The 27793-nt window shown below is 46.8% G+C and overlaps 2 protein-coding genes and 1 pseudogene across 3 annotated transcripts in view; 2 read left to right on the top strand and 1 right to left on the bottom strand.

Annotated features, from left to right (window-relative positions):
- The window catches only part of qm (geranylgeranyl pyrophosphate synthase quemao), a 62587-nt gene extending 52192 nt beyond the window's left edge, over nucleotides 1-10395 (top strand). For both annotated transcript variants that reach the window (XM_084587825.1, XM_084587826.1), the window contains one exon: nucleotides 8401-10395. In XM_084587825.1, the coding sequence (XP_084443951.1) occupies nucleotides 8401-8476 (76 nt within the window). In that variant the 3' untranslated portion in view covers nucleotides 8477-10395. The remainder of the gene's footprint in view (nucleotides 1-8400) is intronic.
- The window catches only part of LOC146201861 (uncharacterized), a 52797-nt gene continuing 34599 nt past the window's right edge, over nucleotides 9596-27793 (bottom strand). Inside the window, exon 2 of the mRNA XM_084587827.1 lies at nucleotides 9596-9722. Within this exon, the coding sequence (XP_084443953.1) occupies nucleotides 9596-9722 (127 nt within the window). The remainder of the gene's footprint in view (nucleotides 9723-27793) is intronic.
- LOC146201862 (wee1-like protein kinase 2) lies at nucleotides 11246-14170 on the top strand (annotated as a pseudogene).

Here is a 27793-nt window from a genome sequence, read left to right as displayed (position 1 = left end):
ATGCAATTAAAAAAAAATATTTGGCATGCATAATCAGTGAAGACAGAACGACCCGAGTGACCTTGAATGCGGCTAAATTATTGCCGTATGAAGCATCAATTCCCTAGAATTTTTAAGCCATTTATGCACTTGCAAACCCAATGCAAGTGGCCGGTATATACGAGGGCGACCGATCGTAACTATAAATCCCCCCTCCCTTTTTTTTTTTTCTCGATACCGACCCTGAATCCGCCTCGCTTCGAGTGAGATTATTGTCTACACAGCAATACCCCTGAAACATGGAAAGTTTAATGTCATTCCCATCGAATGGCATTTGTTCAATTTACGCACCGCTATACGACCAAAACTAATTCCTTTTCCAAATAATGGCATGCGTAAAAATTGAGCGTGCACAAAATTTTATAGGCCTTCTATGTGTTACGAAAATAATTGCGTTATAAGCGAAAAGGTTTCAAATTCCCATTGACGTCTTACGAAAGCTCAGCAGCAGTGTCAGTGTTTGTTTACGGAAGATGCGCCGAGCCCGAATGCAAAATTTTAAAACACAAGGGCTGGCCATGCAGTTTCAACTACGTACACTTCGCACACTAAAGCAAGCTTTAAGAGCCTATTCAGGGATACAACTTTTGAGAGTACTTGTCCGGCGCAGCGTCCCCATTCCGTCCTCGCAAGGTCATTTGCTCAGTGTAATAAAAGTTAAGCGGTACATAACAATGTGTCCGACACCAGCCGCATCAAGAAAGTAGACAAATTCACAACACTTGCCGCACTGAATGCACCGAGCTTACCGCAACGGTGCTGTCCGCGAGAGCGGCGGGCAACGGTGCTCTGGCCGTACGCTGCGCCCTAGTCGTCGCTAGGCCTAATCTGTTTCACAACAAAGCCGCAGCGGACGGCGCTTCGGAATTGATCAGCGCTGTGGGCATCTATGGGCTATGGGCCTAGTGCGCTGCAGCTTTGGCCGTACATGTGGCACCGTCTGTGAGGCGCCGCCGAAAAAGGCGGCTGGATTCGCAACCGTAGGTTGCACCGATGCTGTGTTCCGATTTCTTTCTGGTTCCCCATAAGAATAAAAAAACAAACGCCGACTGAAACAAGAGCCTCTACTTACTGTTGTCTTTATGGCCATTTCCAACCTCATATTGCACCCATTGCTTTTCGTTTCGGCTGTGCATTTTTCATTTCTTTTTTTTTTTTCTTTCTGGACTGTACGCTAAGTTTCAAGCATGCATGACCGATCGCTTGTTTGTATCGAGGGCGCGGCACGCGGAAAAAAAAAAACAATACAGTAGTTTTTTTCTTTTTTTGACTTCTAGACCCAGCTGGAGTTCTAAGAGTTGTACTATGTATGCTTGCTTGGAACCAGTGCTCGGCAGGTCTTCAGACATGGCCTGTGTTATAGAGAGCGCGGAGCCTTCCTGCCTAGTGGATTTTTTTTTTTTTCAACGACTTCCTAATGATAGTTTCCAACTGTTTTCGCCGCTCGCTTTTGGGAAGACTAGCCTGACGTGGAAGCACGACATCAAGAGCGAAGCACATTGCAGGAGTGCGCGCTTTCTGACTTGCCACGCGTTCATGGCTCCACGCATAAAGAGAAAACGTTCTTTAAAACTAACAGCTCAATTTACTGCTGTGTTTATGGATGCCATAATAGTTATAATAATACCACCGGGAAGCAACCGAAAATCATGTTTTTTTCTGTTTCTTTGGAAATTATTCCAGAGTGACGTAACTCATCATTAACAGTGGCGCACGACCTTACAGATAGAACTAGCATTCGCGCCCCGCCGGGGTGGCACAGCGGTTACAGTGCTCGACACTGTGCCCAAGGAAGCGGGATCGAATCCTGGCCTCGGCGGCTGCGTTTCGTTGGAGGCTAAACGGAGTGGCATCCGTGTGCTGTGCGATGTCAGTGTTTGTTAAAGAATCCCAGGTGGTCGAAATTTCCGGAGTCCTCCACTATGGCATCTCTCATAGCCTGAGTCGCTTTAGGATGTTAAACCCCACAAACCAACCAACTAGCACTCGTGATATTGCGTGGATTTGCCAACAACTACATATAACGAAACTGAATTATATATGCGGTGGAGAGACGCCGAAAGGGCCGAAACCTCGCCTCTAAGCTGACGTCGTAGAAGACTTTTTTTTGGGCAGCACACTTTCCGAAGATATCCGAGGGCCCCTCTGAACTGTGAAGTTCCTTGCGCACTCCATACACGTGCTTGGATTCGTACAGTTTCTGACCATGCTCCAAACTGTTATTCTTAAAATAAGACTCAACATTCTCAAATCTCCCAAAATCTCAGTCATGGCTGTTTTTCCCCGCACTGCACTATCACAAGTCACCACTCGTTTCATCGCACCAAGTAGAAAATAAAAACTACGACAGAACTGCCGAGCTCCGGAAAGGCACTCATAGCCCGATGCCTTAGAGCACATCTCCAGATACAACCTGTGCTCGTCCCGGACATCCTACAGAAGAGCTTTTTTTTTTTAAGAGCCTTTCCATTGATTGACGGTACCTAGCTGTACTCTGCTCTCTCTTCTGAGGTAAGGGGGGGTCTAGCATGCAGTCTACACATACATTGCCACCGAGGGGGGAAAAGCCAGTGCTGTGCATTTCACACCTGCTTAGTTTTCATTTCATTTATCTCCTTTCTCTCAAAGTGCCATATTGCTCGGGTTTCAAATTCCTACTTCAAAGAAAAAAAGAAGCAAAGTGCTGCCAGCAGAACCGCTTGCGTGCCGACGATGCACTGCGCCCAAAGCGCCAGCGGCCTTCTACCAGACGGCATGAACGGGTAGCAGCTTCCATCGGTTTGCTTTTGGTTTATTTTTCAACACATACACATAGTACATGTGTCTGCTACGTGCGCGTGTGGTACGAGGCAGAAAATGACTGAAAAAAGTTTCGTTTTGGCACGCTTGCTGCTGAGAAGCGTAGACTTCACGTTCACTCCCTCACCTCTCTCAGACGAGCAGACATACCCGTTATGAGCGCACCGGCGGGAGGTGGTGCCACTGTTCCGGAGCAGTGGCGCCTCCATACCAGCACACCAGGCCCATAGTAAATGGTCAGTTCGTGGAACAGCTCAGCCTGTCTCAGAGTAAACGAATGATGTAATCTCAGCGACGCCTTAGCAAAGAAGCTAGAGTATGAGATTAGATAATCTGAGCGACATATCGGCAGCTGGGAGCTGCGAGCAGAAATTCGCTTGTGTCGCAGTTATTCCCAGAACCTCGTTGCAGATCAGCGATTTTTAGTAAAGGTTTTTTTACATTAATTTATCCACTCGCGTGGTATTTAAGAGATAAGAGACTTTAGCATGTTGCTTTTTTTTCTGTGACGGTACTGGCTCGCAGACTGCAGCAAGCAGTTTAGCTTATGTTGTGTGCGGAAAGATCGTCGACACAGCATCTGATTTCAATCATCGCCTAGTACTCGCGAGGCCACACTCTTCTATCAGAACTATCCTGTGTTGGCAGCAGGGCCGCGTGAAATATTCAGAGCATACATGTGTTCTCAGGTGTATAGAGGAGATGCCGAATCGTACGATTAGTCGCGGAGCTTTTTTTTTTTTTTCTCAGGAAATGGTGGTAAATCAGCGTGTTGTTTTTTGTAGAATAATTAATTCATCCAACAACACAGCACTAGCTACCGCCCATTGCTGCAAACAAATGCATTAAAGCATGAGCTGAAACTACAAGACAGTGATTCCAAGATCTGGGCTGTTTGCAAGCAAGCTGTCGGCTGTGCCTGCGTCGTGCCAGACTTTCTGAGTAGCGCCGTCGTCACCTTGCCTCGTGACAGTAGCACTTCATAGGATCGTACAGGCGACACCACATCATACAAGCCGCGTCCAGTAGGACCGTTGCATTGTCGCCGTCATCTACTTGAAAACCCCTGCACGACTGTGACGTCATCAAGCACAGTGTTGGCCGTAAAAATTTCCTGTCTGGCAGCGTGGGTCTCGGAGCGCTATCTTTGAAATTATTTTGCTAGTAAACTAAAACGTCCTCAACTGTGCTTTTTGGAACGCGTAATGTTGACGTTGAGAAGAACGTCTGATGTGAATTTCGTTGATATCTGTGAGCATTGAAAAATCGCTGGAGTCAGGGCTGGGCAAGATACTTCAAAAAAGTATCTTCGATACTGATACTCGCTACCATGAAAAATTTTATTTTTGGTACCGATACAAGATACAGAGTCGAAATCGATTTTCGATACAAATACTCGGTACTGTCGATACATCACTGAAATTCTAATGTAATAAAGGTGGCAATATGATCAGCGGCATTAGGAAATTTTACCATGCTTTATGCAATCTTTCCTATAACATAGTTTTCCAGAAAGGGCTGAAACGAATCTGACAACATGAAGTTATTGAAGCTCCTCTGTCTGGGCAGGTGGCCTTGCTAGAACTTTTCATTGGATTGAAGCCATTGTTGCAATGAAGTGATCGACTACACAAGCAGCCCAGCGAACAGTTTCTTTAAACTAATGCTCTTCATACGAACCGACCTGTGGGCACCTGGTTGTATATACAAATAATCTAAAACATTTTCTGTTGCTTTTTATTTCATAAAACACGTTAATTACGTGGTGGCCCCTGCGTTTTCCCCGTGCTAAAAGGTGCAACCTCGTGCGTTTGAGAACTCAGCAGTTATTTTTTCTTTAGTGCGATAACGGACTTTTGAAGCTGTGCACATTGTTCAGAGCTTGAAGGAAAACAACAAAAATAAATTGGCTAAACGTTTTTATTAGCCCATAAAGAGCCCGGTGTGGGCGTGCTAAAATCAGGCAGATGAAAAAGCCTCTCTACATACGCAACTGAGCATGCTGCAGTGTTATATTGGATGAAGATGCTTTTTATCAGCGGGTGAAAGTGAATCACAGTCGTGTCGACTCAAGGATACTGAAGGTAGTTAGCTAACTCAAGTTTTAATAGCGTCGCTGGAGAACTAAGGCTAGTTGTAGATAAAAAATAGAAGCTTTTTTTTTATAGAGTGGCTAATATGTGTCAATCAATTCTCATGTTTAATTTTAAAAAAAATGTTGCAAGTTTTGCCTTTAAGAAACAAATATATATTTACAATTTTCATGTAAAGTTTGCGAAAAGGGTTTTGGCAAAAAAAAAAAAGCTTTTTGACAACGCAAAATTTTTTTTTTTTCAAGTTTATGTGCTGGAAAATTGCATTCATAACTTTCATGGTGTGTATTGCATAAAATTTTAGACGTAATACGTTTTTTCAAGAAACAAAGTCTAGTAAAAGTCTAGAGCACGGTTACAAAGAATATTTTTGTTTTCAATCAAACGTTGTAAACTACAAAAACGACGGTTAGCCGACCGCATCGTGACCGACTAATGTCTTAGAAGTTCATGCTCTTGCCGCCAAGCAGAGCCGACACGCGGAGCTCAGGTGTTTGGAGAAGGGTCGGGCACAATTTACTGCTTTCACCAGTACACTGAGCACGCTGTTTGACGAGAATCAGACGCCGCAGAGACAAACAGTTGCAGGGGGGGGGGGGGGGGTACGGCAGTGTACATAGCACCTACTGTATAATCATCTTCCTTGTGTTTCTGCTTTGCTCCTTTCTTTCTGTGTGTCTATTAACGGCTTAGCGCCTTTTTGGTACACTCTCAATGCAGACAAGTAAAGAACCTCGTTAGCACCTACATAACATTGGCTCGTTTAGTCTTAACAAAAGAGGGAATCTGGAAATGTGGTTGACGCTGAGGGGACTGGAAATTTGGAGGGAACTCAGAGCAGAAGGGAACTCAGATGGTGCTAAAAGCCGAGCTGTCTCTGGGCTTGCACTACTACTTCCTGAGCGTCTACCCAAAGTCTCACAGAAGATTCAATATTTGCAGTTTTCTTAGTTCTTTAGTCTCGAGTATCGTTAAAATACACTATACACTGAAAGTATATTTTCGGTACCGATGCTCCGATGCTTTCATTTTCAGCTTCAGCACACGATACCTAATACAGATACACAGATTGTATCTAAAGATAGTATCGAAGATACATGCATCTTTGATACTGCCCATGACTGGCCGGAGTTGACCTTTAAGTTCGAGGCATTGACCTTTAAGCTGGACAGAGGCCTATTCAAGCTCTTTAGGACTTTTTTTTTATGCTTCTTGAAAAGCTATGATAATTAGCTTTGATTGTGTTTGGTAACAAAATAAAGATCGCACGTGGCATTTGATTAGTCAGTCAAACCACTTGAAGCACAAAGCCTTGCCTGAGTCACGGCCACTTGGGCTAAAGAAATCGTTCTCTCAGCGAGTGAGCCATAATAAGTTGTGAGTCGAGATCAGTGAGCCCAAATGAAGCGAGAGAGTCCAGATGTCAAGTTGAAATGCATGAATGCGCCCAAATGAGTTTAGTGTCAAAATGGGTGATTCTAGATGAGTTGAGATTCAAAATGATCTCATGGGTGAGCCCAAATGAGTTTTAATTCAAAATGAGTGAGTGTGCTTTAAAATTGATCTCATGGGTGAGCCCAAATGAGTTTTAATTCAAAATGAGTGAGTGTGCTTTAAAATTGGAGTTCACGAGTTCGATGAGTCCAAACGTGTGTGTCAGAGTTTGAGTGAGCCTGCAGGTTGGCCAAATTTTGGGACTAAGCCTGAGAGAGTGCTCATGATTTTGCCGAGGTACACCTGCTTATGTGTACAATTTATTTTTTCATTCTCATGCTAAGCCGTGGAATCACAAGCTGGAGTAAATGGTAACTGCTATTTTAGGTGGTGCGGTTATTGCATTAAATGACAAATATTGTGCTCTGACCCATTTCTTAGGAATAACTTTCACTGATGCTTGTTTTTTGCTTGTGTGCCTCGATATGTGCTATTGGAGAACAATAATAATAATAATTGGTTCAAGGAAAGGAAAGGCACAGTATCTGTCACACTTGTTCTGTGGACACCTGAACCTCTGTAAGGAAAGGGAGGAAGATCGGAGTGAAAGCGGATAGAAGGGGTGCCATAGCGGAGGGCTTTGAAGTAATTTCGACCACCTGCACTGACATGACATCGCACAGCACACGGACGCCACTTTGTTTAGCCTCCACAGAAACTCAGCTGGTCGGGATCGAACCCGGGTACTCCAGCGCAGTAGTCGGGCGTCTTACCACTGGACCACCACAGCGGTGCCTATTGGAGAAACTATCGTATAAAAAGCAACAGGCAAACACAAGCGCTGCCTTGTGGTCTGTTATCTTGGGATTGTGTTTAGATAGAGTGGCATGCTTGGCTACAAATAAATTTCTTTGACAGGGCTTCCAGTATGAAAAATAAAATTTAAATCCTTGGAAAAGCTGCATTGCTACTTGTTGGATTTTATGATGTTACTCAAAATCATTTAGCACTTGTAATTGGGCTAGAAGGCAGCTGTAGTAAAGGGAATTTGAAAACTAATGGGAGGGCAGGAAGAAGGGAGGACCACCAGCTACCAAACATGCTCAAGCTTTCTGACGTGGGTGGAGAGTAGATTGCCACTTTGTGGGAAAATGCTGCTTATGAAAAGCAAATTTTCAACTGCAGCTTAAAGTGCCTACTTCCAGAAGAAATTAGCCACATGAAATTTTCTAGCAGTACTGATAGAACTGTATCTTAAGCATCTTATTATTGCTCCAGCTGCTTGTTCACAGAAGCAGTAAACAGAATGTAAAATTTGTTGCTTTTCAAATTTGCATATGAAAAAATGGTTACAATTATGTGGTTTACTGGAATACTGTGGGTAATGCCAAATGTTCTTTTATTAAATGTACTGTGTTTTTTCTCTATTATTTTCTTCTTGGAGATGTTCACAGGCAAGGTTTCTTGAGTGCAAACTAGTTTTTTTTTAATTCCTTGAGGGATTACTTATAAATAAAGCTCATTGTATTGGCAATGTAGATTAGCGAATAAGTCTGTACAAAAACTGCAAGTAATATGACTTAACATTGCCCCGCTGCGGTGGTGCAGTGGTTAAGATGCCCAACTACTATGCCAGAGTTCTTGGGTCCGATCCCGACCACCGGCGGCTGCATTTTAATGCAGGTGAAATGGAAAGGCCTCCATGTGCTGTGCGATGTCAGTGCACGTTAAAGATCCCTAGATGGTCCAAATTGCTTCATAGCCCTCCACCGTTACTCTTTTTCTCTCTCTGCTTTCACTCCCACCTTCCTCCCTTCCCTTGCGGTGCAGGTCAGGCGTCTACAGGAACAAATGTGACAGACACTGCGCCTTTCCTTTCCTGTGAACCAATTACTTTATTATGACATCATTTTTCTTTTTCAGGCTTCAAGGAAACTAGCAGTATATGTAGGGCTAATGAACTGCTTTAAAAGTGTAGTTATAAATTTGCACGTGCTTGAAAAAGGGTTGATGTCCTTTACACCTGTCTTTGCAGTGCACGGAGAGAAGCCGAAAAGCTCGGAGGAAATCCGTATATTGTTCAAGTCCTCGACGAACTCAAGAACTGGTGAAAGGTGTTTTGGCTAGGCATGTTTGTGTTCGCGGCATTGTTGCCTCAATTACACGTGCACTCGAGTCTTGCTGTACTCCTCGTTTCAAAGTATCCTGCCTTCACGTAAATGCAAACTGTGTGCGCACACTCAAATCATGCAAATACTAGTCGGTGCACCGAGGTCTATGCAGTAGGAAGGTGCCATCCTTAGAGGTAGTGGTGAAGCAGTTGCAGCAAGCTTTTTTTCAGTTAGAGATTTTGGTGTGCCACATTTAATTATTGATGTGGCTTAACATTTAAGAGTCAGGTAAAGGCAGATTTACATGAATTTTCAATGCTTTGCCATTTTGCCAAGCAGCCAAAGGGCAAATTATGACGTAGAGGCTGTCTTTATTTTTTGTCTTGTTTTAAAGTGTCCCAAAGGTCATCTGTAAAATGAATTCAGCTATGTTTGGGATGGATGTTAAGTTGTTATTACAGTCTATATCATTTTTATTGTTATATAAAAATAAAGTGCAACTGTGTTGCCAAATTTCTACATTCGTATGTGCATCTGTCTTAAAAAGAACCGTGCTCTCATCATCTTAGTGCAGGCTTTTAGCAGGGAATACTGCTGTGAGCAACATAATTGTGTGTAGGAAGGACTGCAGATCTTGTCCAGCAAGCCCTGATTTGAAGGCCCATCATGATGCATGCCCACAGTTCAGCATCTACTGTTAAGAAACAATTCATACCAATGCAGCTACAAAAGCATTATATAGCATGTCTCATAAAAAAGTTGTGTAGACCTTACTTGAAAATTCGCATCAATGCGATATTCTGTTTCGATGGACATACCTCAATTTGCTGTAGATACTGCAACTTTAGTGCTGTTTGATCAGCACTGCACTGCTAATGCCTGCCTACCATTTTGGAAATGGTGCAGTGCAATGTGTGTGGCTGCATAGTCTGAGCATCACATGAGAAATGTGTTGTACCACTTGAGAAAAACCTTTTGTAGATGCGTGCTTCACTCTGAATCGCCCTCAGGTTGTTAAACCCATGCGCAAGTTCTGTATTTTTCTTCTTTTGGTGTCAAGAGTCTATTGAACACAAAGCAACTGCTTGCTGCAAAGGCTATGTTTACAGTCGGCGTGGGTTAGTTCCGTTGAAGGCGCAAATCCTGGGTGCCATCATTCTGGTAGTAGACAATACTGAAGGGTATCGGTGTTGTGTCTGCTGCCTCGGCATTTCTCAGAAGGGAGCGGTCTCGATTCAGCTTCCACCTGGGCGAAAAAAAGAAAAAATATGAGAACACTGTTGAATTCTCACGTGGAGAGAAGGAAGTGCAATGGAGAACACTACTTCTTAGGTTGTAGGAGCCGCAGGCACATGTGCCAGACAGCTGCGAAAGTTGAATGTAAGCACACCTTTGTTTAGTTGGACACCAATGCTGCAAGGGCACTGGTGGGGCACTGGTGCACAAGCAGTGAATTTTACTTGAGGTGGTGCTTGTGGCAGACTGGTGAAGTGAATAGGGTCCTGTCTGTATGTGAATATGGTGTGGTGCATTTAAATCTTATTTTTTCTAGGGAGAAAGTGCTTAGCTTGTTTACAGACAAGATGGTGATAATACTCTCCAACCACAATAGATTTTGCTGTTATGTCTCGGTTGTGCTTTATTTTTTTTTTTTACTTAGCTCACTGTTCATCACAGGATGAATGAACAGGTAGCATATGTATTATCAATAGTAAAAGCTCGTTAACTCGAACTTCTCGGAACCGGGAAAGAAGTTCGAATTATCCGATGTTCGAATTGTCGAATGGCCTCGAAAAAATCGACCAGAACCATTTGTATTACAGTAAATGTACCGTATTTAGTCGCGTAATGAACTCGCTCGCATGATGAACCCACCCAACCCCGATTTGTGCCTACGAATCTGAAAAAAAAAATAATAATAAAGGCGTCAGTCGTTAGCGCATCTCTCCATTTCATGCCGTCAGGGTCCACAACACATTTCTTAGCAGTGTGCCAAGATGCTGCACAAGGACGTGTTTATCTTTTGACTTTAGCTCTGGCAGGGGGGAGGGAGGCAAACTTGGCAAAGTGCCAGCGCTTGTCCGGTTGTGCAAGCCTCCTTTTCAGTATGTTTGCTTTATCATGTTATGAGCGACTGGGGCGAGCGCTGTCTACTGCCCCTCCAATCAAGCATCGGAACGAACGGTGCTAAAAGCCAGCATCATGATCGCGGCTGACTCGCTTGCTTCCCTTGACTACTGATGGATGGAAGGATAAATGGCTATCACAAAAAAAAAAAAGTTCAACCCATAGTGCCCGTCCGAGATCATAGTCTTTTATGGGCGTTGGCTAGCACTGCGTGTCGACAGTACTTAACCCTATTTCCAAATTAACGGTTGAAATTAACCAGTATTTAGTTGCGAGCTACGGAGGTTGCGCAGAAGAGAGAGCAGGCAGCCACCGCTGCGTGGCCATGCACTGACCTTGCCGCGGCCGCCGTCCCCTCCCTCCAACGCCGCCGGCCGCCGCGCCGGTCATGGCGCCATTTAAGTTTTACCCACTCTTCCATGGTTTTAGCTGGTTCCATCTTCTGTTCCCGTTTTGGACGTGTGCGGCCTCTAATTATTCCTTCCGATCGCAGAGGTGTTTCTTTACTTTTTTCTTGCCATGTGATGTGCGCCAAGCCGCCCAGACGCGGTGGTGCATAGTTCGAATTATCCGTAGCGGAACCAACTCGTATTCGAATTAACGGGCTTTTTTGTACACACATCGTTATGGAGCTCGGCCGGACCAAGTAGTGTAGTTCGAATTTACGAGCTTTCACTGTATCTAACAATATTTTCTCCAGGCAATTGGAAATGGAGGCTGCAGACCAGAACGCCTCAATCGAACCTATGTTCGCTGTTCAAGAAAGACCGCTGACGCCGTGCACTCCGCATCGTCTCGCGCAACTAGCTGTTCGATCTACGACTGTCATGGATGTGGGACAGGCAGGTTCCTCTGCCCACCTTTCCCCAAAGATGCTGTTCCGCAACACTCCTGCAGAGCTTGACGCGCAGCTGAACTCGTCGCCACCGTCACCGCCGAGCGACCTGAACAGCTCCGCAGACTCCGGTTTGGTGCACACACTTCACGAATCGCCGTCCGTTCCCATGCAGAAGGTAACATCAATGCCACAACAAAACGCACCGCTGCAGAAGCGAACTAGGGCCCTGCGGTTGTTGCGATCACCGCAGACGCCCAAGACGCTGCTCCAGTGTGCTGAGTCACCCAGCACTCAGCACATGAACCAACAGCGGGTTCAACCTCTGCCAGCTGCAGTTGCCAATGTGAACCCCTTCTCCCTAATACTAACGCCTCCACCAAAGCTGCGTGTGAAACGTGTGCCGAAGTGCCTGCTCAGAACTCCGGAAAATGGGTCCTCTGGTGACTCCTGGGACGACTGTGACGACAAGGATGTTGAACAAGAACATTTCATTAAAATTCGACACATCACACAAATCAAGCCTGGGCAGTTGTGCTACGAGTCCGAGTTCTTCGAGCTGGCTGAGGTGGACAGCGGGTTAGTTCGGTAGTGTGTACAAGTGCCTGCACCGGCTGGACGGGTGTGTGTATGCCATCAAGAATTCGCGGAAGCCCATTTGGGGCACGAGGGATGAGAAGATGGCGCTCAGTGAGGTCTACACGCATGCGGTACTAGGTCAACATTTACACATTGTTCGCTACTACTCAGCCTGGGCGGAAAATAACCACATGATCATCCAAAATGAATTTTGCAATGAAGGAAGCCTCGCTGACGCAATTGAGCGTAAGAGGCACGAGGGCAAGTGTTTTTCAGAGCCAGAGCTGCACCAGATCCTCCTGCAGGTGGCGGAGGGGCTACGGTACATCCATCTGCAGAACCTAGCCCACATGGACATCAAGCCAGGCAACATTTTCATCTCAAGGGTACCAGTCTTCCTGCTTCAAGACGGCTCAGATGATGGCTTCGACTCTGATACAGGAGCCCCAGCTAAAGAACTAGTGTACAAGATTGGTGACCTGGGCCACGTGACATCAACCAAGAGGCCCGAGGTAGAAGGTGACTGTCGATACTTGTCCAAAGAGGTGCTCTGTGAGGATTACTCTCATCTACCCAAGGCAGACATTTTTGCTCTTGGCTTGACTGTGTTCGAAGTGGGTGGAGGTGGTTCGTTGCCCAAGAATGGCCCAAAGTGGCAGGAAATCCGCAAGGGGATCCTGCTAAAGCTTGATCTTTGTTGTCCACAGTTCAACCAACTTCTTTGTCATCATCATCATCATCATCAGCCTGATTATACCCACTGCAGGGCGAAGGCCTCTCCCATATTTCTCCACTTAACCCGGTTCTGTGGTAGCTGCATCCACTTGACCCCTGCGAACTTCTTAATCTCATCCGCCCACCTAACTTTCTGCCGGCCCCTGCTACGCTTTCCTTCCCTTGGAATCCAGTTTGTTACCCTCAGCGACCATCGGTTATCCTCTCTTCGCACTACATGTCCTGCCCATGTCCATTTCTTCTTCTTAATTTCTACTAGAATGTCGGTAACTTGAGTTATTTCTCTAATCCACTCTGCACGCTTTCTATCTCTTAATGTTACCCCTACCATTTTTCGTTCCATAGCCCTCTGGGTTGTCCTCAACTTAAGTAGAACTCTCTTGGTTGGCCTCCACGTTTCAGCCCCATAGGTGAGTACAGGCAAGATGCAACTGTTGTATACTTTCCTCTTGAGCGGTACCGGTAAGCTGCTAGTCATAATCTGCGAGTGCTTGCCAAATGTGCTCCATCCCAATCTTATTCTTCGTGTTATTTCCTTTTCATGGTCCGGATCTGCGGTTACTACCTGTCCTAAGTAGACATATTCGCCTACTACTTCCAGTATTTCGCTACCTAATGTAAACTGCTGTTCCTTCCCGAGGCTGTTGAACATTACCTTAGTCTTCTGCATATTAATTTTCAAGCCTACCTTTCTACTTTTCCTGTCTAGGTCATCAATCATTATTTGCAGTTCATCCCCCGAGTTGCTTAGCAAGGCAATGTCATCAGCAAATTGCAGATTACTGAGGTATTCTCCATCTACCCTTATCCCTAACTTCTTTGTGAGATGATTCAGATGCCAGCAGCCAAGCGTCCCTCTGCGGCCGCCCTATTGCACCACCCTTTACTGGTCCCCTATGTGCTCATGTCTCGAGCACAGCTTTGCAAAGAACTCAACGCCGAACGGTTTAAGAGCAAGCTTCTCTCCAGGAAACTTGAAGAGGCCTCTGTGGGCGTCCAGAATCTCCGCATCCTCCTTTCGGTCACAGAGGACAGCAGTAGTACTAGCAGTGGCACCAAATGGGGCTCCAGCACCCGCATGCACCGGCTGATCGGCAAGAAGGCCACCCAGAGCCACAGCGTGACCAGCTTTTGAAGTCGATGCTGCCTTCACACCAACTACCCTGCACCTCTGCCAGAACACGTGAACTTCACACGAACTTCCTCTTCTTCATTCCAGGCAAACAGCAGCAAATGATGCTATGCATGACACTATGTATGATTCATCTGGAATGAAATGGAACACCGGTTGGTCACTAGCCTTCACATCCGGTAAAAGATACTGGTCCAGGGGGTTTGAGAAGTTTCTTCAAGCGGTAAAATAAACCATAAATTGTGGGTTCTGAGGTGAATTAGGCAGTTTCCATGGCAATATCCTTACTGACATGCCGCTGCGAAGGCCAGTGTTCTAAGAGCGAGCTTGAGCTTTGATATCTTTGCAAGTTCATCATCGCCTCCTTTTGCACTTCTCGCTGGTGCTCCAAATGTCAGCTATCTTTCTTAAAGGTTTTTAACATCCTAAAAGGGGCATGGGCTGTGAGGGATGCTATGTAGGCTCCACATTAATTTAGACCGACTGGGGTTTCTTGACATGTGCTAACACCAAGCAGCACATGGGCAGCTTTTGCATCCTGCTTCCATTGAAGTGCGGCCGCTGCATGCCAGCAGCCAAGCGTCCCTCTGCGGCCGCCCTATTGCACCACCCTTTACTGGTCCCCTATGTGCTCATGTCTCGAGCACAGCTTTGCAAAGAACTCAACGCCGAACGGTTTAAGAGCAAGCTTCTCTCCAGGAAACTTGAAGAGGCCTCTGTGGGCGTCCAGAATCTCCGCATCCTCCTTTCGGTCACAGAGGACAGCAGTAGTACTAGCAGTGGCACCAAATGGGGCTCCAGCACCCGCATGCACCGGCTGATCAGCAAGAAGGCCACCCAGAGCCACAGCGTGACCAGCTTTTGAAGTCGATGCTGCCTTCACACCAACTACCCTGCACCTCTGCCAGAACACGTGAACTTCACACGAACTTCCTCTTCTTCATTCCAGGCAAACAGCAGCAAATGATGCTATGCATGACACTATGTATGATTCATCTGGAATGAAATGGAACACCGGTTGGTCACTAGCCTTCACATCCGGTAAAAGATACTGGTCCAGGGGGTTTGAGAAGTTTCTTCAAGCGGTAAAATAAACCATAAATTGTGGGTTCTGAGGTGAATTAGGCAGTTTCCATGGCAATATCCTTACTGACATGCCGCTGCGAAGGCCAGTGTTCTAAGAGCGAGCTTGAGCTTTGATATCTTTGCAAGTTCATCATCGCCTCCTTTTGCACTTCTCGCTGGTGCTCCAAATGTCAGCTATCTTTCTTAAAGGTTTTTAACATCCTAAAAGGGGCATGGGCTGTGAGGGATGCTATGTAGGCTCCATATTAATTTAGACCGACTGGGGTTTCTTGACATGTGCTAACACCAAGCAGCACATGGGCAGCTTTTGCATCCTGCTTCCATTGAAGTGCGGCCGCTGAAACCGAGTTTGTGTCCTCTGGCTCAGTAGCTGGATGCCAAACCACTGAGCCACCGCTGCAGGCTCATAGGTGGAATGCAAAAATATAAGGCATACTGCGTGTGCATGAGGTGTGCCAGCACTGTATGTATACAAAAGAGAAGGGGGGGGGGGGGGGGGGGGGCAATTTTCCTAACGGCATCCCTGTTGCAGTTCTATTCACTTTTACTCTTGTCACTGAAATTCATGCTTTTCAATGTGTCATATTGACTTAGAACCCCCATGCCTCTTTTGTAAAGCATATGCTTGGGACCACAAGGCATAGAACCTTTATCATAGGACCATGTTTGACATACTCAAGTTTTATAGCATTTGCTTCTGGTTCCGTTGCAATCAGTTGTTTATTTATACACATCGCCGCTCATTATAATGACAATTGGCCCACACCATTACTTAGGGGCCTCCTATGAGTGGCATTTGCTGTTGCATTCAACTAAAATTAAGTAAATGCATAAAAAAGAATTTTCTGAACAAACACTAACATCATCTGCTTTTTTTGTAAATTTGCTGCAGGTACTACTGCTTACTAATGTACTGAGAGAAAGCAAACCATGTCGTAGTTCACTAAAGTTTATTCAGTCTTAACAATGTTTATTTCTATTTTTTTTGCTGACACAAAAAGAAAAGAAGTAGCAAAACTAAAACACAAATTAAATGGCACACTCGAGGTAATGTGGATGTTCAGAGCTAGCAGTGTTTCTTTGTGGATTTGTAATTTCTGCATTTGCCACGCATGAATGTGATGACTACCTTTCTGTTTTGAGAGGCTTTGTTTTAGGACCATGAGGCGCCGGCTCCGTGCACGGAGTGGTCATGTCCACCACCAAAGTTTAATGCCTCCACTTCAAACTTAATTTCTGCTTTTTCTTTATGAAAGTTTGAACCCTGGGGTTGTTATTTAATGCCCATAGGGTGGCACCCTGCCTCCAGGGGCTTGTGCATGGGTGGGGAGAGTCCTTTAAATCGAGCCTGCTAATGGCTGGATGACGTAGCCTGGAGCTGAAAGTGGGAATCAAAGTTGAAAAAATGAGGCTAGACTCTGCTGAAAATTAGTGGGCAGATGAGCAGGAATAACTAGCTTCAGACAAATTCCTAAAATAAATAGTTAAAAGTTGGTTTGATTCCAAGTATAAGGCAGGTTTTCTTGTGGGGAAGTGTACCCTCTGCAATGGATGAGTGTTAGTTCTTAGAGTTCCCAATTTTGTAATCTTATACAAAACGTAGAATTGGCCAACGCAGTGAAAATGAAGCGTGGATTGCAGTTGAAACAAGGCACGCAACTGCATATCTACTGCTCTGTGATTTGCTGATGTTCTGCACGTGTCTGCATTGTACCACAGTCAGGGTTAGGAAACCAATTAGTTTCAGTTTCAACTAGTCCAGCGTACCTAGCGACTAAAAAAAACTGATGTTTACCAAGGAATGACTCCCTGTTCACACATGCGGTGTGATAACATCCGGTGGTGGCCGAGTTTTCTTAACTGCCGGCATCAGGAAGCACTCCTTTTTCGGCGGTAAGTGGTAGCGCTAAACTAAGTGTCTAATAGAGATTTATTAGCGTGGCACGATCCCTTGCCGTGATCAGCCACTGCATGCCCAGATCACCTTGACAGCGCTAGATGGCGGCACATGCTGCAAGTCGACCTTCAAGTTCAGGTGACTACGTGGAAGCAGACTTCTAGGGACTTCTAAGGAATTTTCCAGCGACGTCCAAAGCCAAGTGTGCTTATATTGCCACCTGACGGTTCGAGGTAGCGCTTGAACGACAAAGAAGTTGGAGACTCTCGCGCGCTTCGGCTAGTTAACCCTTGTGGACTCTTGAGCTTGTGTCTTCGTGCTACCGTTTCTCGGGAACCTCTCTCTTGACTGTGTGTATCTGCCCCTGTTGCCGATACCCCTAAATCCCTGTCTTCGTGACAGTTTTGGTGGAGCCGCTGGGTGATTGTCCTCTCAATGTCGCACACCCCTCCGCGAACCAACGACACCGAGCTTTTGCCTGTGGACACGCCAGTTCATCGCGTCAGCCGGAGGAACCTGGGCCTTCCTCCCGAACACGGGCCCTTGGAGTCCACTTCAACAACGAGCCTCCGGCCAGCCACGCAAAGCACTACGACAGTCATGCAAGGTACTCCTGTTTACGTTCAAAACCCCCGAGTGCCGAAATCGTTCCATGGCACTGCGCATGAAGACGTTGAGGATTGGCTAACTCAGTTCGAACGAGTCGCATCCTTTAATCAGTGGGAGGACAGCTTAAAGCTACGGAACGCCATTTTCTGCCTGGAAGACCATGCTTTGACATGGTATGAGAACCGAGAAGGCACAATAACATCATGGCCTCAGTTCCGCCGTCTTATCGTAGAGGCGTATATCAGCCTGGATAAGCGCGAACGAGCAGAACGTGCTCTACAATCTCGAAAACAGATGCCAAACGAGTCCGTCATGATGTATGTTGAGGACATGACGAAACTATTTCGACGTGCGGATCCCAACATGTCTGAAGAGAGAAAGCTGCGCCACCTCATGCATGGGGTTAAAGAACAGCTTTTTGCTGGTCTTGTACGTAGCCCACCAACTACAGTTACCTCATTTTTAACAGAGGCGGTCACCATGGAAAAGATCCTACACCAGCGCCGCTCGGCGGTCTACGACAGCCCAATCCTCGCTACGACTGCTGCCGAGCCTCTTACAGCTGCTGTAAGAAATACTGAACAGCTCCGAGATCTTATTCGTGCGATTGTACGCGAGGAACTGCAGAAGGTTTGTGGCACGTTCCAACCCAGGGGTGATTCTCTCGCACATATGATCCGCGAAGAGATTCAGCAAGTCACGCAGCCATCTCTGCATGTTGCTGAAGCTCAAAGTACCCCTGTTCCTGATTATTCTCGTCCGACTTACGCTGACATTCTCCGACGCCCAGTTCCCGTCCAAGCTCCGTTGTCTACGTTACCACCAACCCAGTGCATGCCCGTCCAGCAGCCAATGCAATACATTCCTGTACAGCAGCCTACGCGGTACGTGCGGCCACCGCGATCAAATTTTCGACGAACGGACGTCTGGCAGCCACCTCGGAGCCGCCGCCTTTGCTACCACTGTGGGGAACCTGGTCACATTTTCCGGTGGTGCCCTTATCGGGAACTCGGACCGGAGGGTTTTTACACCAACGCACCTAGACGCACGTTCGGACAACTACCTCGTGACATTGGAGACAACCTCACACAAGAGAGCCTCCGGATGGCGCGCCGACAATCCAGGTCTCCATCCCCACGTCGGCAAACCGCTTCAACAACTGGCAACTTCCCGCGAGCACCGCCTGGTCGCTCGCCAAGCCCCCACCGGGAAAACTAAGTAGAGCGACCTCCGGGGGCGGGACCGCTAAATGTCAGCACAAAGAAGTCCCCCCAATGAGAACAGATATGGATTTTGGAGCAGAAACGACAGCATTTGGTTCACGAGACCGGCTATCGCTGGACATCCCTGTGTGCATCGATGGTCATAATGTCAGCGCTTTAGTGGATACCGGAGCAGACTTTTCGATTTTGAGTGGGAAACTGGCAGCGACCCTTAGGAAGGTTATGACACCATGGTGTAGCACGCAAATACGCACGGCTGGGGGGCATGTAATTACTCCTATTGGACAGTGCATGGCTAGAATCCAGATTCGTACTTCAACGTTCGTTGTCAGCTGCGTCGTTCTCCGGGAATGTTCTCGTGATTTGATTCTCGGTGTGGATTTCCTGCGGGAATATGGCGCCATCATCGATCTCCGACAGCGAACGGTCTCGTTCTCAACGGAGAAAGCGGCTGCCAGCCCCACCGATGGCCAACGTACGTGCGCCCTACGGGTTTCAGCCGAGTGTGTTTCAGTGCCTCCCCGCTCCAGCGTGTTTGTGAGTGTTGTGTGCGACGGGCTTCGTGACGGGCCGATAATAGCTGAAAGCAACCGTTCTCTTTTATTTTCTCATGGCATCTGTGCAGCTCGAAGCTTAATTATTCTCAGCAATGGTCACTCTGAGCTTCTCGTCACGAACTTCACGAATGAATCTCGCCACCTCTATCGCTCTACTGCCATCGCTTTCGGCGAACTGTTAAATGAAGTTTCTGAATGTTTTGCGTTTGACGTTATCGATACTCCCAGTGTTCTAGACCGCATCGATGTTAGCAGTGACCTTTCTTTCTGTCAACAACGCGCCCTGCGTGCCTTACTGCTGGAGTACGCCCCGTGCTTTGCCTCATCATCGAAAGTCCGGCAAACTTCTATCGCCAAGCACCGCATCATAACGTCTGACGATGCCCGACCTATTCGACAGCAGCCGTACCGTATTTCGGCCAAAGAACGTGAGGCAATTCGGACACAAGTCCAGGAAATGCTTAATGATGATGTTATTCAGCCGTCTAAAAGTCCGTGGTCGTCGCCCGTCGTGTTGGTTAAGAAAAAGGATGGCACGCTGCGTTTTTGCGTTGATTACAGGAAACTGAATGACATCACAAAAAAAGATGTATATCCGTTGCCCCGTATCGACGATTCACTCGATCGACTTCGCAACGCCAAGTTCTTTTCATCCATTGATTTAAAAAGTGGTTATTGGCAGATAGAAGTGGATGAGCGCGATGGGGAAAAGACTGCCTTTGTGACACCCGATGGCTTATATGAATTTAAAGTATTGCCTTTCGGTCTGTGTTCAGCGCCAGCGACGTTCCAGAGAATGATGGACACCGTACTTGCTGGTCTTAAATGGCAAACCTGTTTGGTTTATTTGGACGACGTCATCGTGTTTTCAGAAACGTTTGACCAACATCTTCAGCGGCTGCGAACGGTATTGGACGCTCTTCGCTCGGCCGATTTGACACTCAAACCGGAAAAATGTCACTTTGGATATCAGCAGCTAAAATTTCTCGGTCATGTGGTTAGCGCTGACGGTGTCCGGCCTGACCCCGATAAAACAGCCGCTGTAGCCAATTTTCCCATCCCTACCACGAAGAAAGCAGTCCGACGTTTCTTGGGCCTGTGCGCGTACTATCGCCGTTTCATTGCCGATTTTGCCAAGATTGCAGAACCTTTGACGCGCCTGACACGTGATGACGTCCCGTATGTCTGGTCTTCCGAACAGCAGGAGGCATTCACAGTGCTGCGCCAACGGCTGCACAACCCTCCCGTTCTTGTACACTTCGAGGAGGATGCGGCCACCGAAATTCACACCGATGCCAGCAACGTCGGTCTGGGTGCTGTTCTGGTCCAGCACCAGCAAGGCGAGGAAAAAGTGATCGCTTATGCCAGCCGCACCCTTTCTCGGGCAGAATCAAACTATTCAACTTCTTAAAAGGAGTGTCTCACCGTCGTTTGGGCCACAATGGAATTCCGACCTTACCTCAACGGCCGTAAATTTAAAGTTGTGGCAGACCGTCATGCTTTGTGTTGGCTGGCTAGTCTTCGAGATCCATCAGGACGTCTTGCACGGTGGAGCCTTCGTATGCAGGAATTTGATTACTCTATCGTTTATAAATTCGGACGTAAACATGAAGATGCTGACCCACTGTCTCGCTCACCCGTGGAGTTGGCCCATGACAGTACGCATGAAGACGCCCATTTTCTTGGCATTATCAGTTCCTCTGATTTAAAGGCCCGGCAACGGGCTGACCCAGACCTCAAAACTGTGATCGATCATCTGGAGGGTTTCGATTCTACAGTATCTCGACTGTTTGCTAAGAACTTGTCATCCTTCTGTACGCGCGACGGAATCCTCTACAAGAAAAGCGCCGGCAACAGTGACCGAGCCTATCTTCTAGTCATCCCTGCAGATCTCCGCGATGAAATCCTCCATGCTTGCCATGATGAACCCACCGCTGGACACTTGGGCTTTGCACGCACTCTTACCAGAGTGCGCCAGGCCTACTACTGGCCCAAACTTACCGCCACCGTTCATCGATATGTTAGAGGTTGCCGCGAGTGCCAGCGACGCAAGACACCGCCATTGAAGCCAGCGGGTTTCCTGCAGCCTATTCCCCCACCGCTAGTACCATTCGACCAAATTGGTATGGACTTTCTTGGCCCTTTTCCTCTATCGTCAGCTGGCAATAAGTGGATTATCGTGGCTACAGATTATCTGACACGTTACGCGGAAACTATGGCGGTGCCACGTGCAACATCCTCCGAAGTGGCACAGTTTTTCATGACGCAGATTGTCCTCCGCCATGGCGCCCCTTCATGCGTCATTACTGATCGTGGCAAGGCATTTACAGCGCGTCTTCTTGAAGAAGTTTTCCAACTAAACCAGACACATCACCGAAAGACTACTGCTTACCATCCTCAGTCTAATGGCCTTACTGAGCGACTAAACAAAACAATAGCGGACATGCTCGCCATGTATGTCGATGTCCGGCATAAAACATGGGACGAGATATTGCCTTATGTCACATTTGCATATAACACGGCCGTCCAAGAAACAACTCGATTCACTCCGTTTCGCCTAGTATACGGACGCGATGTACAGACCATGCTCGACGCTATGCTGCCATGTGCGGCTGACGACCAGCTGCTTACCGGTGACGCAGAAGAATTCACCAACTACGCTGAGGAAGCTCGCCAACTCGCCCGTAATCACATTATAAAACAGCAAGCAACAGATGCACACCGATATAACGACCGCCATCGCTATGTTGTGTTCCAGCCTGGTGACAAAGTCTGGGTGTGGACACCTGTCCGGCGCCCAGGCCTGTCAGAAAAACTTCTCAATCGTTACTTCGGACCCTACAGAGTGTTGCGTCGCCTCTCAGAAGTTACGTACGAGGTTATTCCAGACGGAACTGTACCGAGTTCTAGTCGTGAGTGCTCGTCTGACCTGGTGCATGTGCTTCGCATGAAGCCGTATTTTACCCGCTGAAAGTCATATTTGCCATCCGGAGCAGTTTTTTTTCTGTGAGCTTGCGGTTTTTTTTTTCTAGGGGGGGAATAATGCCACCTGACGGTTCGAGGTAGCGCTTGAACGACAAAGAAGTTGGAGACTCTCGCGCGCTTCGGCTAGTTAACCCTTGTGGACTCTTGAGCTTGTGTCTTCGTGCTACCGTTTCTCGGGAACCTCTCTCTTGACTGTGTGTATCTGCCCCTGTTGCCGATACCCCTAAATCCCTGTCTTTGTGACAATATATTTATTGCATATTACCGAAAGCGTGTTAATCTGCATGAGTTAAGGCACTAATTTTAAATTTTAGGGAAAGCGGAGGTAGCCAGTTTTCCCTAGGTAGTTGGACGGTCTTAGGCGTTTGGCTTATACCGGCCTTAGGGTTTTCCTGCTTCTGGGAAAGAGAGCAATGGTTAGCCTTGACCGCCTAGTAAAGAGCAGAGACATTAGTCTGCCAACCAAGATCCGTATAACTCGTTCTATGGTCTTTCCAGTTGTAATGTATGGATGCGAGAGTTGGACTGTGAAAAAGGCTGACCGCCGAAGAATTGACGCGTTTGAATTGTGGTGCTGGCGAAGACTCTTGAGAGTTCATTGGACTGCCAGAAGATCAAATCAGTCAATATTGTCGACCATAAACCCTGACTGCTCATTGGAGGGTCAAATTCTAAAGTTAAAGCTCAGCTACTTTGGTCATCTGATGAGAAGAGAGGAGTCGCTGGAGAAAGATTTGATGTTGGGAAAGGTTGAGGGTCGCCGGAGAAGGGGTAGGCAGCGAACGCGATGGTTAGATGGCATCCTCGAGGCACTGCAGATGAAGTTATGTGATGTTAGGAAGATAGTGAGAGACCGGAAAGCGTGGCGTGACATGGTCAATAGGGTCACGAAGAGTCGGACACGACTGAACTTATACCGGCCTACGGGTCGTAAAAGGACATGGGGGGTGAGGAGCTAGTGCAATGCGACGAGTGCAAGCGCTGGTGCTACCTAAATGAAACTGGCTTTGATGTTTTAGACGACGCGAGGGAGACAGTTTCTCATGCAAGCTGTTAGTCAGATTTAAGGAAACCAGAGGCTGGAAGGTGAATGGACCGTTAGGGTTCAGGAGCTCTGGAGGGACCTGAATGTTGAGTGGGAGAAAAGGATTGCGCTAGAGGCACAGGCTGTTTAGCTGGTTAGGATGGAAGGGGCAAAGGCCGACCAGCTAGAGGAGAGAGGAGTTCAGCTTAGTGAAGAGCAGAAAAAGTGGGCCAAACGAAGGTCAGGTGGAGTTGCTTATGATGTGGGCAGCTAGTGACCCTGGTTCGGAAAAAGTCTGGTGGGGGACGAGGCCAGAGTGAAGCCGCTTATATGAAATAAATGGGAACTAGGAGGCGGACAGGGAAAATCGCCCAGAGGCCATAGAATTGCAGGAGGCTGAGGTAAACAGTAATCGGTAGCTCCATGACGCTACAGCGAGGTGGCAAAACAGTTCGGGAGGGCTAACTAGAAGCCCGGGGCCGCGCGAGAAGGGTGGAGTGCCGCGACGGCAGGAGGGCCAACTAGGGGGAACCAGAGGGCAGCTATCGCAAGCTGGAGATGAAAGGTTACAATGTAGAAGGGTTCTGGCGGTGGGGGACTCCAATGTAACAAGGGTTGAGGAGGCCGTCCTAGCAAGAGGGGAGGAGAGGGAAGCCTTTGAGACAGTGCATGTGGCTGTATACACAATCCCGGAGGTTGAAGGGCAGTCCAGCGTAACAAGGGATTGACGAGGCCAACTGGGTCAGGAGCATGAGCTGACGACTTGGGTACAGCTCAGTGGAAGTAAACAGGGATGGGTACGAGGCTGGCTTCCAACCGTTTGCTCAAGATGGCATTCACTACAGTCGTGCCACCGGTAGGAGGGTAGGAGGCAGGATAGGCTGCCAGGCAACAGCTTTTTAGGGGGACCCAAGGCCCTGAAGAGGAACCTAGATCGGGGAAACGAAGCTGTAGGAGAAGCAACAAGCATAAGTGCAAGAGCAAAAGTAATTCAGACATAGGGTACATTAACGTGCAAGGCAGCAGGAATAGGCTAAAATGGGAGGAAATAGAGCAGCTAAGGCAGGAAAAGTGAATGATTTATGGATTTGTGGAGACGCATCTTTGGGACATGGAGCAACCATCCTGTAACCCTGATTATGCATGGGAATACTGCAGCAGAACACAGGGCAGCAGAAAGGGAGGGGGAACTGGGGCAATAATTCGTAAAAGTACTGGCAGAGAGTCAAACAGGAATGCAAGGAACATTTATGGCTAAAAGGAAAAGTGGCAGGCGAGCAAACACTCTGGCTTTGTATACTGTGGACAAGAGGAACTGCCAAAGAGGACAACAAAATAAATTGGTATAATCTATAGCAGGTGACATGAATGAGCTAGGAAAAGGGTGCGGGATAAGTATAGTAGGGGACATGAATTCTCACACACAAGATATGGATGAATACATAGACTAGACTGGTACCGTGCTGATGGATGTGTGAAAGATGACTTAGTTGTCTGTAACAGTACTGAGAAGTGTGACGGGGATTTGACGTGGGAGGTGGGGAGTCTGCACTCGACAATAGATTATGCAATAATGTCACACAATGTACGATAGGCTAGGTGTTTCATGAGCATAGACAAACATGGCTCCAGGAGTCTAGGCAGTGATCACAAATGTATCAAACCGAATTTTGGAATAAAAGCTAATGCAGGAACGAGACATGATGACCAGCCAGATTAGATCTTCTATTCGGAACATCAAATGCAAACGGCAAGCAATCAAACTGAACAAGTAATCTCTGAGGTGTTAAAGCAGAGGACATGCAGAAAGTTAATGGGACTGTTTGAGCTAGAGCTGGCTAAGGTGCGAGTTGGAAATGAAAGGAAAAGACGAAAACTGGAGAGCTGGTGGGATGGAGAGGTTAAGAAGGCCATAGAGAAACGGGAAGCCGCTAGGGAACAGATATTCTAAGCGTAAGGGATAACCAGAAGCAGACGTAGAGAGAAAATTGGATAATTACATAAAATGTAGAAGGGAAGCATCCTATTTGATCAATGAGAAAATTAGAATACTGGTCCCAATGGGTGTCAAAAGTAAACGAAAAGGATAAAAAGTTAAGAAATTTTGGCAACACCTGAATTTCCTGAGTAGCAAGACTAGCCTAGAGCAGAGGTTTATAGTTGCGGCTGAAGGTATACAGCTAGAAGGTGAAAAAGCAATAGAACATATAGGGCTAACGATGGCAAACATTAAAGAACAAAAATGTCAAGTGCTTCATTAGAAGATAGACCAGTTAGTGCAGTGGTTTCACTTGGACAGAGAGAGTGAGAAAGGGATGAGAAGAGGGAACCAAGTAGCACATCAGCAGGTCCATATGGTATTCCTGTTATGCTAATAAAGAAATTGGGCTCAAAATCGGGAACCATTGAGAGAGTTGGTGACCAAAATGTCGGTGGTAAAGCTCCTGATGACTAGAAACTAAGTAGGATAAGCAATCATGTAGACCGTTTTTGCGGTGAGGAGAAAATAGCCTCGAACCGGACGCGCTCAGTGCTGTTCCTCCTCTCTGGTATGTGGAGATGCGGTGACAGCAGCGGGGGCACTAGAGCATTCTACGGAAAAAGCACACGCATTGCATTTTGCACACAAAGTGTCTTGAATAGCCGAAAAGTGTAAGCTGGTTAGCTAATGAGAGCGATACGCTATCTTTTAGCCTTTTGTACATACCCCATCCCTGTTCTTTCTTCTTTCGCCGCATTCTTTCCTTCCTTTCCCTGATCGTTTCATTTATGCCGGTCGCAGTTAAGCTACTAAGAGATGTCGCGGTTAGCAAAACCTTTTTCTTTACTGTATTGCTCGCATTAACAAGAAAATAACAACCAAAAGGAGATGATTAACAGAAGATAAAATATTAACAGCAGTGGTATGCGCGTGTGTTGCTCTACGCTGTTCCACTTGCAACTTTCAATTGAGCGAAGACGAGCAGCCTCTGAATTTCAAGCCCCAACCGAAAATGTTTCGCCTCGGCAGCCTTCCGAACACTGTTTGTAGAGAAGGCACAGGAAAAACTGAATATCAGTGCAACAATGGCAGCCTTTGGGCAACAAGCGGGTAATATTCCTTGCGGCAAATATTTACCAGATGCTGCCAGGGAAAGAAAAACTATTTCGATTCAATCACCTGAGGTTAATGAAAGTATGAAAGAACATGTCCCACTTGAAGACAACGATACCTGATAAATTGGTTGCCAACTTAAATAGTGAAATAGCGTTACAATATTTTTTTTTTTTTAAATGCGCGTCTCATAAGCTTTTGCTGCCGATAATGAATGGGAATATGTTCATAGGAATAGCAATGATTTCTTGAAATAAGCAAATCTTGTGACGACAAATGGACTATATAATTTTTGATAAAAGCAACTTTCGATGAGGTATTATGGAACATAATTTAAGGTCATTATTCCATAAGTATCAATTGTCAGTTTTCTCTTTCATTTGGATGTCAGCATGATGGCAGCGTCGGACAAACGCAGCTAGCTTCCAGTCAAAGAAAGATAGCAGCTTCTACTGTCGACTAGTCATCGCCACTTCTTGCACATACCGGCAAACCGTTAGTTGAGTCATGTAGGCAATGCTGAAATTTGATTGCCCAGTAGTGGACGCTTGAACACCCCGCCTTTGTCACCCAGCAAAAGTAGCCTAGGGCAGAGTAAATGGATCCGAAATGGATAATGGATTCTTAAGAATAGAATTCCAGTGGAAGTGTGGGAACTCCCGCAGTAGCCGCTGAAGCAGAAAAAAGTATATAAATGATCGGCTGACCCAACAAATGTAGCACAATTAGCATTGCTCCTAAACATGACATGAAACGGCTACATTTGCTTCCTTTCATTACTCAAATTGTTACAGTAACCCGTCTCTAGAAATCATAAAAGGATAAAACTTAGTAGAAAGCTTCCCTGCCTTGCTTGCATCACCACCTTCGCGGTCAGTGGTGCACCACTGCCTCTCTGTGTCACATAAAAGTTACACACTAATTGTAAACGGGCTTGTCACCTTCAGCCGACCCGATAAGAGCATAAATTTTGGCCACTTCCGACCGAATGGCTTGGGTGCTGCTGAAAAACTTTTTTCTTTCAGCCAGGTACCTCCAAAAAGCAAAAGTTTGCATGCAAAAGCTCCGAAATGCCGATGTGCGCTACTTGTTGCCTGTTTCGCAGATGGGACCGCACATACCAGCATGGCTGTTGTTCTTAACTTAGCCACTAGATGGCGCCACATACACAAAATGGCAGCACCCATGATAGGACTGTTTAAGGAAAAAGGGGACAAAGCTGTTACCGTCCCATAACAGTGGCGTCAGTGGTCTACAGGGTGGTGATGCAGATTATAAAGGACATACTGCAGGCATTGTTAGAGAGTGAGGAGGGCTAGGGGAGCTCGGAATGGTTTCCATAAAAAAAAGAGGTTAGAGGGCAATTTGTTCTCATTGACACAGTGTATTGAAATAGCAAGAAAGGAACACAGACCCTCTGTGTGGAAGGTGGAG

The sequence above is a fragment of the Amblyomma maculatum genome, chromosome 1 (genome assembly GCF_055883805.1).
Source record: "Amblyomma maculatum isolate TAMU_Amacu chromosome 1, ASM5588380v1, whole genome shotgun sequence".
Lineage (NCBI taxonomy): Eukaryota > Metazoa > Arthropoda > Arachnida > Ixodida > Ixodidae > Amblyomma > Amblyomma maculatum.
The sequence above is the reverse complement of the archived record's forward strand: the minus strand, read 5'-3'. Positions and strand labels throughout refer to the sequence as shown.